The sequence below is a fragment of the Mercenaria mercenaria genome, chromosome 10 (genome assembly GCF_021730395.1).
Source record: "Mercenaria mercenaria strain notata chromosome 10, MADL_Memer_1, whole genome shotgun sequence".
In the NCBI taxonomy this organism is placed as follows: Eukaryota; Metazoa; Mollusca; class Bivalvia; order Venerida; family Veneridae; genus Mercenaria; species Mercenaria mercenaria.
Window position 1 is genome coordinate 3,006,087 of NC_069370.1, and position 15,313 is coordinate 3,021,399.

At 33.1% G+C, this 15,313-nt stretch overlaps 1 protein-coding gene across 4 annotated transcripts in view; it reads right to left on the bottom strand.

The window, feature by feature from the left end:
• Window positions 1-3,951: 3,951 nt before the first annotated feature.
• Window positions 3,952-15,313, bottom strand: part of LOC123559881 (proteoglycan 4-like) — a 32,406-nt gene continuing 21,044 nt past the window's right edge. For all 4 annotated transcript variants that reach the window (XM_053552162.1, XM_053552163.1, XM_045352003.2 and 1 more), the window contains 5 exons: window positions 10,011-10,229; window positions 9,079-9,243; window positions 7,524-7,746; window positions 5,102-5,128; window positions 3,952-4,315 (listed from right to left, as the gene is read on the bottom strand). In XM_053552162.1, the coding sequence (XP_053408137.1) occupies window positions 4,279-4,315; window positions 5,102-5,128; window positions 7,524-7,746; window positions 9,079-9,243; window positions 10,011-10,229 (671 nt within the window). In that variant the 3' untranslated portion in view covers window positions 3,952-4,278. The remainder of the gene's footprint in view (window positions 4,316-5,101; window positions 5,129-7,523; window positions 7,747-9,078; window positions 9,244-10,010; window positions 10,230-15,313) is intronic.

Below are 15,313 nucleotides of genomic sequence, written 5' to 3' on the forward strand. Positions count from 1 at the left end.
ATTTACATAGCACATGACTTTAACATTTTTATCATAATATCACAGAAAGTTACTTGACATTGAATATTAAGACTCATACATTATACTTAAGAAATAAGTATTATATGCCAGAATTAAAATATTGACCAGATAAAAAGACTAGACTGACACACTTTGCATAAAATTTTCTTCCCAACATTTTTAAAACGATTAAGATTATGTATAGATCTAAACCTTGACGGTAAACTGACAGCCATTATAAGCGAAATATTTCTTCTTAAAGCCCTTAACCTTAGGAATGGAGTAACTGTTACTATCCCTGAAACAAATTGAATAAGTGTGAACATTACTTGCTAAATTAAACTGCTCATGTAAATAGCTAGGTGCACCATTATAATGTATCTTATGAACATGACCAAGGACAAGGAATCAACCCTCAAATGAACAGGTAACCAGCCAACTTCCTCGAAATGGGCCCTCCAAATATTAGTACGAACACTAAAATTAAGTATGAAACTTACTTTTCCTGAATAGGAACTTCAGCTTCGCATTTGCCTTTCTAATAATCTGATTAGCTATGGACCCGCCAGATAAGCTTTGGTCAAGATCCGCACCTAGGTATTTTACAGATTCGGTGGTTGAAATTGAAGTTTAATTGCATAAATTTTCCACTTTATCACATGACCTAAATTTGGGCTTCAAACCAAACAAAATGGACTCCGTCTTGCCGAGATGCAATGAAAGCTTATTTGTATGACGCGAACAGGGACCTCCCGCACTCGGAGCGGGGCTTTACCACAGGATACCGAGACTATCTAACCACCAGTTTCCCTAATGTTGTGTCCGACCTTTCAATCATTCTGAGTAAATCTCATTTGAAATATAAATTCTTCAGATCCTCTTTGGCATCGTTCAGAGTACATGCACAATGGTCAAAGCTTGTAAAACTTCCTCTGACAAAGTAAAACAATATATCTACTGAAAATATTTTATCGTCTGAATCATATTTCAAAAATACAAAAAACTGAATCTATATTAAACATCTGTTCAAATATGAATCTTTAGTTTTTCTAACAAGCTTTTATTTAAAAAGTACCTAAAGTAAAATGCATAAAACATTATTATCATTATCATCATACTTCACCAGTGTCATAATTTTTAAACGTTAAAACATTTTTATATTTTCAAAAAAGGTTGTGGCGAAAAAATATGCAAATTAAGTCTCATGTAGATATACTTTTATTAAGAGGAATAAAATATTTATTTAAATAATGTGACATTCGGCCTGAACAGTTGTCTACTCTTGATGTCTGTAGCTGTTATTTGTATGTCGTATGACGTTTGTAGCTCTCTTGTAGTGACAATTATACATATAAGTTACATGTTAGTGAGAGGTTATGGAAATTTTCCTTATTTATTAATTAGGCATAATACAATTATTAGATATGTCCAAAATTATGAGTATATAGGTTTGTTCTTATCAGTTAAGTTCTTTCCCAAGAATCTGAGATTCTGTCTATTTCTGTACTACCGACTTAAAAGATGATTTTCGTTTAAATCGTTTAATGATTTTTCCTGAAATACGAACTTACTCATTATATTGGTAAAAATGTAGGTTTTCGGGTTTGTTCTAAATTTATTTCATTTTCTAAATTTAAAAATTGCAAAAACAGAACCAGCCAAATTATGTAAAAATGTCCTCAAAATAGGAAAAACTTGAAATATTTTATAGTGTATTGAAATTCAGCATTTTTTACAGGGTTTCAGCACTGAAGACATTTTGACCAGAATTAAAAAATGTTTTGTTGTAAAGACTCTTGATATTTGGTGTAGTGGCATTGCCATTTTTATTTGATGTCGTGACAATACAGTTGTTGCTTGATCTGTTGAAAAACTGTTTTCATCTTATCAAGATCTAGTATCATTGTTAATGGATCGACTGGCATTGCTATTTTCATCTCATGTGGTGAAGCTTCTATTGTATATTCAGTGACTTAAATATTTTTATCCGATCAAGTGATTTTTTATGTAACTAGTGACATTATCATTTTACATTACTATTGTGCGTTGATATAGTGACATTCCTGTTGTTTTCCCTTGTAATCATATAACTATTGGTTGTACTTCTGTTATTTACTAAAACTAGTACTAAAACTTTCACCTTAGTTCTTTCTCTGAACAGGATTTGGTCACTAACCACATTATTGAAGTTTGTACTTTCAAAGTTCGCATAGATGGTCAGCAAGATTAAAGTTCCCGATATTAACTAGATTTCTTAATTACACTAACAATCGCATTAAGCTCGTTTTAATATCTAATTATTAGTCTTATACAACCATTAATTTATTTAATCATATAGATGTATTTACACTAGGCGCGATCCTTATCAACGGAAGTAGAATTTCAAGTCTTACTGCCGTTAAACCCCATATAAAAAGATATTGCGACAATGTATAAGCAAACTCTGGTAAAAACCTTTGCAGTCATTAAAGATGAGGCGAAATCCTAGAAAAAAAATAAAATTATCAATTGCAAGGTTTCTTCAGTCGGTACATATGACTTCTTTACTCTATCTAGTGGTGTTATCTCTTCTAGTGACAATGCTATTTCTCTAGTGACATGGGTTGGGTTTTTTTTCCAAATAACAACACATCGCGTTAATGATGTTTGGAACATTTTGGCTAGCCTGTGTATGATTGTAAGTGATCGAAACGAGTACGTACTTATTACAAAATATAATATTAAAACATGTCAATCTGTTCATAAGCTCTGTACTGACTGACTTAGTTTACAAGCATATAAAAATATATGTAAATATTTATTAAATGTTTTCATGAAATTATTGGAATGTATCATTCATATATATATTTAGCTATTTGAAGAAAAGCTATTTCTTTTACCTACATGTATTTTTCGTCCGTTAAAGCCAGATCTTACACTGGAACTCTTGCACTTAGTTAGTGCCAATTTTTATTTCAGAATTTAAGGGTCTTCCTTATGACATGTTCTAATAAAGGTAATCAGGTTTACAGCTTTAAAGCATATAGTGTATGTTTTTATGTGACAGCGTGTGCATAAATAATCCAGTTATTGAGGGCCATGTATATTCTACCTATATTTTATCACACATGTTTGAATTTATGTTGTGCATTCTGTTTTCATATGTATCACCTACATAATAATATCCTTCTACATAAAAGGACATATCATGACCATACGGAAAACAATTCCTACGGAAAGAGAAATCTGTCTTTGATCATGATATAACTACGTTTAATTTTGCAAAACACTGATGTAGGTCCATCTATGAGTTAAAATCAACCGTATATTTTGTAGGCAGCGTTAACGTGTTTTCTAGCATAAAACTGTTTTTTTTTGTCGTATTCAGACGGTGTTTTAACTGGAGAGTAAACTTATTACAGAGATAATCCCGTGCTTTTAGCGTATGCGTGTTCCGTGTCGAAGCGTAAACGTATTACGGTCACATAACGGATAATTCAACAGGAAATGACATCAACGTGATCAAACAACGCTGATATTCCCGCGCATTTCACGGACATTCAATGATGATGATGGACACTATATTCATTTTTTAGATTTTTACACGATTTATGCTAGAAAAGCTGTAGTGAATTTTCGTTTCGTGTTATAACTTCTGCAGAATCTCCAGGGATACGTTGATACCCTCGTCCTACCGGGCTCGGGCACCAACCAATCCCTCTGGATTCTGCAGATATCATGGCACGAATAACATGCGTTAACCTACACCAACTTGTGGGTATGGAGAACTACCTCAAAACCATTACTGTACTTGGACAGTTTCAATAGTTCGCTCCAGAAGTTAGACAAATAAGTGTAAAATTGGAAGGTTAAAACACAATTTGTTGGATAAATGGAACACACGGCCAGAAGTGCTGTCATAACTTTATTCTTTCACAAACGAATGATAAATATACAATACAAACACACATATCTCTCCACATAAAATTTATTCAAAATAACACTAACAACCGATATTGCCATATTATAAACACGTATACATATTTATGATTTTAATTCACCATCTCCATTTATTGATAAAAATTCACGTGACACTCCGGTGACCATATTGTTATTTGTGTCACGTGGTATGTGTGCAAGGTGCACTCGATTGAATAAATCAGGAGTTGAAATCTGCTGGTGCAATGGGATTTCTATGGGACCAGTACAATAGCAAATGAGTTTGTACAGCCAAAACATTGAATCCGAAATAACAAAGAAGAACAATGACGTCGCCATTTGCAAAAGTATGATCAGCGGTCACCAATATGGAGCCTGCATTGTTACTGTTGGTCTTCTGTAACGGAAAGAAAGTATATATTGTAATACATACAGTGTTTGAATATTTGTTACATAATCGCTTTAAATTTCTAAAAGATGTCATGAATTAAGGAGGAATTTCATTGTTTCCATTATGTTTTCATAATGTAATGAATACAAACGTATTTTTGTAAGCGACTGAACTGCTTCATATCACGTGACTATACCTTTTCGATCATTGTTTTTGCTTTCAAGAGAATTCAGTAATATTTCCTCACGGTCATGTTGATGTTTCATTTTTTTTCACTCTTGCTGATTAACAGAACCCCTATATATATAATAAGTAGCATATTTTTGTACAATATATTTACAGTCTGATTCAAAGTCTAAAATCCCAGAACTTGAATTTGGATTTAATCAGATTGCACTACACTGCGGTATAGTATTTTATTTACTTGAAGGAAAACAAAATCTAGCTCATGCTAAAACTTTATGGACATAACAAAACATTTGGTGGTGTGTGATTATTAATAGTGTTTTCACTAGCCCGTTTATTTAGGGAATAATTTTAAAAGTAATGAAATACTGTTTAGACAAGACCGACTTTGTTTTAGAGTGACATATGTGGAAAGCTTGCATTAATCATTGTCGGTATACATATTCTTATTAAAATTTCAAGTCACATGGTTCTGCTTTTCCTCCAGTAACAATGTTTGTTACAGGAAAAAGGGAAATGTGTTTTTACTTGAATTTGTGGTAACATTTATAGGCGCATTCTTTCAAATGTTATCCTAACAAATAAATTTAATTGAAAACAACCTACCGTAGTCTCGGGTTCATCCGCACAATTCTGCAAAATGGAAAAAAGACATATTTTTATATAGTGCAAGTGGAAATAACCATTATCTCCTGAAAAATGTCTTGTTTGAGATAAAATAATTTAAGCAAAATTAATGTTTACGCCATAGTGTGGTTGCTTTTAAAAGTAAAGGAAAACGTTTTAGTTAAGGTTATATATTAATAAAAAATGGCCAATGCTATGGAGCTTCCATGGCACCAGACATTAAGGCTAGTGATGTCCATGTGAATTTTTTTTATTTACGATACAGCTTTCATTACTGGTAATTATTATTAATATCATATTCATGCAATTACTGTTACGATTTCTTCAGTCAGATGAAACAACATTAGTTTGTCAATCCTTTCTAAGAATTAAAAAATGTTTTAGATGATGTTTGTGTTCCTCCTATGGAAATCCCCAAACAAATCAATTATAATGCATGCAAGCAATCATAGTTTGATGTTGTGACATTATGGCCATGTTGTAGCCGAAAAGTAACAATGAAGCCTAATTCACCTATTGGTTAAGGTCGCTGACTACTAATTGTTTGCTGAGCGCTACAGTCAAGTTCTTTAGTGCGAGGATGCCATCCAGTTTCCTTGTGGAAGGTATGTTGTTCTGGTGGTTCTACCTAAGTGCCCGACCATACCGAGTTTCACCTACGGTCTTCCTCTATTAAGCTTTAAAGTCGTCATATATCACGTAGCAAAGACTTTAATTGTTAAGATATGCAAAAACATTTTGTGTTCTAGTACCTCAAAATGAAAATTTCCTGTATCAACTGTTGGGCTATATCATATATATTACATATAATTTGAACATTGTGTTGATGCATATATATGTTGGTTATGTGTATACAAGGAAATAAGAATGTTTTATTTGGGTTTAATGACAAATAACGTCAAAACAGCAAGTCATCCTAGTGGAATGAGATGAAACGACCAGATTCGCCTAAGCCTTAGATGATCTACATAATTTGGAAAATTTTAAAATTGATGATATCTGAAAAAGTTATATACTCTCTCCTTCGAGAATTGTTATGCCCTGAAGCGAATTATTTTAACAAAATAATAATTGTGTTCATTACAGATGATTTAATGTCGTTGAAATCACGGGATTTTAAGAAATGTGAATTTATAGGGCGTCCTATACCCGTTATGTGAAAAAAACAACGTTTTTGTTTACGCCAAACGTTAGCTTCGATAAGAAAAAAATACTAAATATTGCATGCAATTTGATAAAACAACAGTTCTTAATATAAAAAGAAAACACTTAGAATTTACTCCATTTTTAGACCACTTTTAGGCAAAAGCGAACCTTCTCCTTTGTACTGGAAACTTTTTACTGTTTTATATCAATTAAATCACTGAATACCTCATTAAATGAACTTTAAACTTTATTTACCCATATAACCCTAGCAGACGTTTTTTCTCTCATTTTGTTCCATCGATAAACCCACTGGTTTTCTCAAAACAAATGTTATGACGCGTAGTTCTTACTACATAATTATCAAAAAGTGCAGCCATATTAAATGACTTTCATTATCGGTTCTATATGTAAACAACGATTTCAAGTATGGCGTCATTAGATCCAGTATTCAGTAGTTATGGTCCAGTCTGTATCAATAGCAACACAATCTAGGTGCTTAAGGCACGTGGCTGTTCAAGACTACTTGTAATTAAAACAAAAGGTCAAATTAGGAAGTTATCCTGCTGTCTGCTTAAGGCAGGTGGCCACAAAGGCAGGTTTAACTGTACTAGTAAAGAAATTAATAGACAAAAGCGAACACAAAAACTCTCCTTGTCCTAATATTAACGTATTTACCCAACTTTGTCCTGATATTAACGGATTTACCCAACTTTGTCCTAATATTAACGGATTTACCCAACTTTGTCCTAATATTAACGTATTTACCCAACTTTGTCCTAATATTAACGTATTTACCCAACTTTGTCCCAAAGCATTTAACGTTTATATTTGGCATCACTCGGCGTGTATGATGTCAATAAGCATTATTTGAGCCGTGCCATGGGAAAACCAACATAGTGGGTTTGCGACCAGCATGGATCCAGACCAGCCTGCGCATCCGCGCAGTCTGGTCAGGCTCCATGCTGTTCGCTTTTAAAGCCTATTGGAATTGGAGAAACTGTTAGCGAACAGCATGGATCCTGACCAGACTGCGCGGATGCGCAGGCTGGTCTGGATCCATGCTGGTCGCAAACCCACTATGTTGGTTTTCTCATGGCACGGCTCATCTTATTTTTAATTCAAACAGAACTGTGTTTTTCATAGACTGATTATTGATTCACACACGTTGAAGATCAACAGAATCGCTACCGTTTTAGTAAACATGATAAAATTTTGTTGCCACAAAATAAGTAACATAAGTCAAAAATTAACTTACATTGCACAATTTTTGTTGTCATAAATCACCACTTCGTTCTCCCATGTTGCCACGTCCATTTTAGGACAGGAGTGCGGTTCGTACAGATACTGGCTTGGTGACTTGGTTAAAGGCGCTGGTGTTGTTGTAGCAACAGGTTGCTTGTACACCGGTTGCTGAACAATATGAGGGGCAGGTGCGGCAGCACCACCCCCAGCGGCATAACCCTGTCTGGCCTTTTTTCCTACAAAATAAACAAGACATATATCAGCTATTTTAAGATATATATAATAAAGCATGTCACGAATTCATTTTAGTTTATTACTTAAATCATTATCAAGTTGTACATACTTTAAGTGTATTTATATAATTCTGAAAGAATAGGTATTTATTACGTGTATACTTAAAGAACAGTCTCAAAACAAAACTCATTTTAAAATTTCTTTTTAAATGTATCCTGAAACACTATTTTGTTGGATAATAGGTTGCTAGTACATTTTGCGGTACAAAACTACTTTTTAACACGAGTTAACAAACATGTTAATACACAAAACAGCTGTGCTATCTAAAAGCATAACGAAGCACCAGGTGACAAACACATATACGATTTTCCCACAGTGTAGTATTCCTGTATATACTTTTATATTAAAATCTGATTTTCTTTGTAATTGTAAAAGTGTGTACACTAAAGTCATAATGCAAACAGGAATTTTGATTGAATCATGCTCTTCATTTGCTTGAACCGTAAGATGTTGCAAAAATGCAAACCCAATTCAATCCAGGAAAAAGAAAATATAACAAACTTTTAAAGATTATATTTGGTGTATAACCTTATTTCTTATACTGAGTATTAGTTTATTATACAAATAATTACAAATGATACGACATGTCCCCTTTAGTTCAATGTTGCCTTCAGTTACACGAAATATAAAGTAAACAGATATGACAGAAATTCACGAACTTTGGTATATCCGAAAAACAAGACAGTTTTTCCCTCGCATTTATTAAACCTCAGTATATGTATATAACAGTTATACTAATGGAAATTCAGTTATGTATTATTGGAGAAATGGACATCTGTTCGAACACAGTCTTTAGAATTACGCGCCTTTTAAATAAGAACTTTGAACATGATGCTCACAGTTTTGGTAAACATGCGATTTGAAGGAAAGATCGAAGGAAAGAGCACGATTTGCATAGAAAAATGTTTGTTCACTTTAACTTTGATGTAAAGTATAAATACAGAAAAACAGTCCAGTGGAAAACAAACCGTACTAAAAGCAAGTTAGAAATGGTGTCTAAATGGAGGTGTAATGTGGCAGTTCCTGTCGGCTAATCTCTAATTTCATGCACGGACTTTGATATAAACACCGCGTGCATAATTACAATAGTGACTGGTAGCGCTACATTGATTCAACATCAACAGTGAGGTTACCAGTTGAATCGATGTAATGCCACCTTAATAAACAAGGGGGCTATATTCAGTGCACACGCATTTCCAGATGGGCACCACAGATTATTGCGCATATGGTGGCAGAGTGACTTCGGCTTTATTAAATATCCACTGTCCTTGTACCTTTGGCGAGGCCTGCCTTTTTCGAAACCTTTCCTTTCGTCTTTTTCACCGGCGCTTTGGTCGGTGCAGGGGTAGGGGCCTGTGTTGGCACAGGTGTCATTGCCGGTGTTGGTGCTAGAGTGGTCGCCGGCGTCGTCGGTGCTGGGGTCGGTGCTGGCGTTGGTGCTGCAAAAAAAGTGGTCATGATTAGTATAACGATTATTCTGTATTTTGAAAGAAGGTGAAATCCCAAAGGTAAAATCCCAAGACTAGAAGCAAAAAGAAAATCGATAGGAAATGATAATTACCTTCATGCCAATAAACATCTCTATTACTAGAAATATACGTGAACATTGAATATTCAGTTGTTTATATATATATATATATATATATATATATATATATATATATATATATATATAAAGAAAAAATAAACAACATTACATGAGTAACATTATATTTGCCTACCGGTTTCGTTTATACTCATCAGGGCAAATAAAACAATAAAACAATTATTTGCCCTGATGAGTATAAACGAAACCGGTAGGCAAATATAATGTTACTCATGTAATGTTGTTTATTTTTTCTTTATAATATACTTGATCCGGTACAAACTTTTACATTTTATATATATATATATATATATCTCTCTCTCTCTCTCTCTCTCTCTCTCTCTCTCTCTCTCTCTCTCTCTCTCTCTCTCACTTTGTACATTAAAATATATACACAACGAAAGTAGCCTTCACAAAATTTAGATAAATGCCGATATTTGATAGGTGTACCATCAAAACAAATTAGAGAAGAGAACGTAAAACCTTTTAAACAAAATACACCTGAAAATGTTTTAATTCTTACAAAGTTATATTACACGAAGCATTTAAAACTGCAATAGAAAGAAACAATTAAAATAATGTATAGAATATTTAGTTGAAAGGCAGTAAAAATTGTTTTACCTGGCGTTGCCTTTTTGGACTTTGGTTTAGGTTTTAAGTTCTTTGGTCGTCTTCTTCTCGACTTCGGTCGCTTTCGGGGTTTTGGTTTGGTTGGTTTAGGTTTAACGGTAGTAGTTGTAATCATTTCCTCCATTTCGGGCGCTTCGGCGGGTTCTCCAGTCGTCGGTACCGCTGCCGTCATCATATCCGTTGTCCCGGCGTAACCTCCACCAGGCGGACCTTTTGTGGGCAAGAGCATTCTATTTATCTGTTTCTTTAACTTACTTTTGATATCAACATCAATTTGGTTACTCACAAATGCAGTATTATCTGAGTTGATGTGTGGCTATATCTCCATAAATACACGTGGCAATTTGTTTTACAAATACAAAGTACAAGTATTTCCAATTCGGTTCTCAGACAGAAACAAAGTTAATTAGAACTATCGCATACTAAAACATAAAATTATGAACATATTATCAAAAAAAACTGGCTTTTCAGTCTAGTTGCCACTTTTATCAACATATTACTGAAAGTAAATGGGGCTCTCGGTTTTTTCTTTTGGTTTTGCTTTTATGAATATATCACAGAAAGTACGCGGGGCTCTTGTTTTTTATCTTTTAGGTGGTAAATAACTCATGCAGATTTCTTCGAACCGTTTTGTATATAATGTTAGTGGCCACGTTTTGAAAATCGGCAATTTCCGTTCGTTTCCATATTCTCCGCATGCGAGTTCGGCATTCTCCGTAACTGCTAGTTCGGCATTCTCCGTAACTGCGAGTTCGGCATTCTCCGTAACTGCGAAATCGCACGAAAAATGCCGAGTTTCATTACAGGTGCACTACCATCATTTAATGTATGAGCCCAAAGGTACAGAATAACGAGGAACAACATGTGAGAGAAGTATTTTTGTAAAAACAAGTATTAAAACACAATAAGATTTGACACAAAGTACTTGTTATTGTTATTGCCATATATATATTAGAATGGGAATTATTATTCTCTCAGCATAAGATATAATTAAACATAAAAATTCCTGGATAAGAATTACCTAAACCAGTATTTCAGCTAAATCTGGAATATAATTATTTTTTGCACCACAAGAATAACTTCTGTGTATATAAACATATAAAATGCAAGCTTGGAAAAAGCAAGCAGATAAATGACCATTTTACTACCTCTAATGTACACAATAAATTGAAATTGGTGATGGTTTTTACTAGTACATTATTGGAATAAATATTAATGTTATCTTTTTACCAATAAATAAAGTGATAGTTGTTATATAAACACTTCAAGCAGACGAGAAAATTTGCTGGACCATCAAACCCATTTGCAATATGCTCATGATAACTTTGCCTTGCAATGTAAAACATTAGTTCTAGAAATTTTAATCACGTTTACAGACAGGAAATCCTATTGTTAGTATGAGTGGCTTTTTTTTGTACATTTCTCAGCGGCGGATGAATAGTAAAAGTAAATACACATAAAATGTTTATCTAATAAAGTTTTGTACTAGTATAAGATTTTCATCGCTAAACAGGAAAATTGACAGTGCACCGCATTAGTAGTAAGCCATTAAGGTTCATGTAAAGTAGTTTGTAAATTCCTCTCGTTTTCAAAAGTTATTTAGCAGGATGTCAGAACAAAGAGGTACTCTAGCTATATTTGAAATAAGAAACAAAAAGAAATAGTGAAAAAAGCAGTAGTGGGGACAGTCACACACGCAGACCACACAAAAACAGATACTGTATTGGAACATAAGAGCGAACGGAGTGTTCAAAATGATAATCTTTCATTATATGAAAACAATATAAAAATTGGTGACGTAACAACAGGAACATAAAAAGCAGAATAAATAACGGTACCAACACCAGTCAAGTTGAAAACAGAGCCATTGTCTTGAAGTCTTCAGTACCCTTTAAAGGGAACTTGTGCTTAAAATGCATTGCAGCATGTCAACTTTACACCATAAATTCAAAGTAAGAAAGCGTAGAGATTACATGTTGAAAGGCCAATTACCAATCAGGCATTGTAATTTAAGAATTATTTTTGCTTTGTACCCCCTATAAATAAACTTTTGACGGTAAAAATTTCAATTTTGATAATAATAGACACTTTTTTTGGTTTTCCTTATTTAATTACATCCCCGTAGTATTCCGGTATCGCACGGCCAAGTCAAAGATGTTTTTCTTGGTTTGTATTGTATTTCTTTAAAAGTTAGTACGACCTGTGGTAAAATTAAATGAAAAATAAAAAGAATTATAAGTACGTAATTAGATACAAAATAAGAATAAACTATGTGAAAATAGGACAAGGAAATTTCTTCTACGAATTACGTAAAATGGGCATTAGCTAAAAGGGAACATTTATATTTTAAATATAGAAACATTTTTTGAATGCTTCACCTATTTGTCCTGAACATCTGCGGTCCAAAAACCCATAGAAATAATTTAGCAACTGCCCTAAACATCGCATGAGAAGAGGTAACAGGCCACTTTTACATAAACCTTAACGCATTAAAGTCTTTGGTATAACATCTATATGTGTAATATTTGAACATGTGTGTTCAACATATACTGCGGTAATAAGTCGTCGAAAAAAATACAGTTAATGTTGGATATATTTCTTTTTATTTGACAGTATACATTTCCCGAAACATTCCTAAACAATTACTAACTGTCAAATGGTTTTGCTTCTAAATTGCGTTATCGCTTACTCCGTTACTGGAGCTTGTTAACATTGTAATAGTTATATTAATTAAGCAGAAACTACAATTATCAACCATTTTATAAAGCTTACAATATGAACAGTTCTAGATTTGCATTAAAACAGAGAACTTATTATAAAAATATGATGAATTTTGCTTTTGATTGTTTTATTTTACTATAAGATATATAAATTGAGAAATGTTTTTAAAATTGCACACACGTAATGCTTTTGATGATGACCACAATGTTCAAATTCTATCTTAGTTTCTAAAAATATAGGCTGTAAAATGGGGAAAAAAAAACAACAAAAAAAAAACAAATGTCGGGTTTGATTAAATTATATACCACAGAAAAATGATGAAACAAATAAACATAGATGTACTAATACGCGCATAACATTATTTAGTGTACTAAGGCAATGAAATAGGCATGTTCTAATTTCAGTTCTAACTGGTCTTCACGGGACAGTTGCATTTTATTTGTATCATGAGACTGGAATACCAGACTTTTTTATTTTCAGTTCAAATACATATATAAAACTGTCATCTTGAAAACAATCCACGGCGTTATCAAAATTGTTGCCGTTTTAACTCTGAATAAAAATTTTCATATAATTTTACTGCATTCAAAATTACAGGCCTCTGTTGAATGATAAATGTCACATAGACATGGAAAATACATAATATTGTCATACAACGGCACATTTCATTGCTTATTTACCTTATTCAGCATGAATCTTAAATGTCTTTTCTATGCTTACAACAAAGAAATAAAAATTGTTAAATATTTACAGTAACCTTATCATAGAATATTTAATTTGAATGTCTGAAACAGGCATGAACATTTTTTTAAACTTTCAAACCGGATATTAAACGCATGGCCATTCTGTAAAATGTTATGCATTATTAAAATGTATTTATTTCAGTCAAATTTAGACTGATAGTCTTACATTTTGTCTTACATAAATGTTTTCTTTTAACCACGCCCTGGTATTAAAATGTCTAAACGAATTTAATTTAACAAAGGCTGCTCAAAATTTTTGCTTACGAAATGATTGATTTTTCACCAAATGAAATGCAAATGATATTTGTTTGTCGTGTTTGTCGTGTTTTCACTTAATGAAATGCAAATGATATTTGTTTGTCGTGTTTTCACTAAATTAAATGCAAATGATTTTTGTTTGTTGTGTTTTCACTAAATGAAATGCAAATGATATTTGTTTGTCGTGTTTTCACTTAATGAAATGCAAATGATATTTGTTTGTCGTGTTTTCACTTAATGAAATGCAAATGATTTTTGTTTGTCGTGTTTTCACTAAATTAAATGCAAATGATATTTGTTTGTCGTGTTTTCACTTAATGAAATGCAAATGATATTTGTTTGTCGTGTTTTCACTAAATGAAATGCAAAACTACATGAGAAATCCGCAACATTCTTTTTGTATTTAGTATTCACGCTAAGAGTTCTATATCTTAAACCGCGTTAACTTATTGATATACCCCTTTAACCCTTACCATGCTGGACACGATTGGTTTTGCCTTTGCGACCAGTGTAGATCATGATCAGCCTGCACATCCGTGCAGTCTGATCATGATCTGCACTGTTCGCTATTCAGCCAGTATTTTTTGGTAAGCACCCCTATTAACAGTTACTGTCCAAATTGGAAGATGGACCCGTCCATTATGAATTTAGCAAGGTAAGGCTTGAAATTTCAAAACGAACTGCACACTACAATTTTCTAAGGACGATAAATCACAGTAAATGTTTTAATGAATTGTTCCTACAATAATGATACAAAACAAAGGTAGTTATCAATATTTTACAACAATATTACAAATGTTTATACGGCATTAAGGCCGGTCAAAATGTTTGTTTTTGATGATTTTAAATAAAACGAACATTCAGTACATAATTGAGCCGCACCGTGAGAAAACCAACATAGTGCATTTGTGACCAGCATCCGCATCTGCGCAGTCTGGTCAGGATCCATGCTGTTCGCTAACGGTTTCTCTAATTGCAATAGGCTTTGAAAGCGAACAACATGGATCCTGACCAGACTGCGCGGAAGCGCAGGCTGGTCTGGATCAATGCTGGTCGCAAATGCACTATGTTGGTTTTCTCGTGGTGCAGCTCATATATTACAAATGATACATATTCTTAATATTCGAAATATTACAGGGGTATATGAATAAGTTAAGATAGCAGTATATCAACAGTTTGCATAGATAAAGAACCACCATTTTATATTCGCTAAAGAAAATCATAGAAATACACAACTTATTTTGACCAAAAAATATTTCAAAATATTCTTCTTTGGTATTCTGTTTAAAGGTCCAATACTAAGGAAAGTGAACATTTTAATTTCTTTTAAAAAGCACAGAAACTATTTCATTTTATTGGAAAATGAAAGTTGTTATGTAGAAATTCGAAATAAATCGCAGTATATGTACAATTATTTTTCTATGAAGTATGAAGAAAGTTAAAAAGACCTGGGGGGGGTCATTCTGTCGATTCACTGAAATTTCAACATAATACACATACATTTCTTTGAGTTCCAAAGACCTTCTGTAAATTTTGACCTGCCAATCTTCATTATTTAGTGTCTCGCAGAAG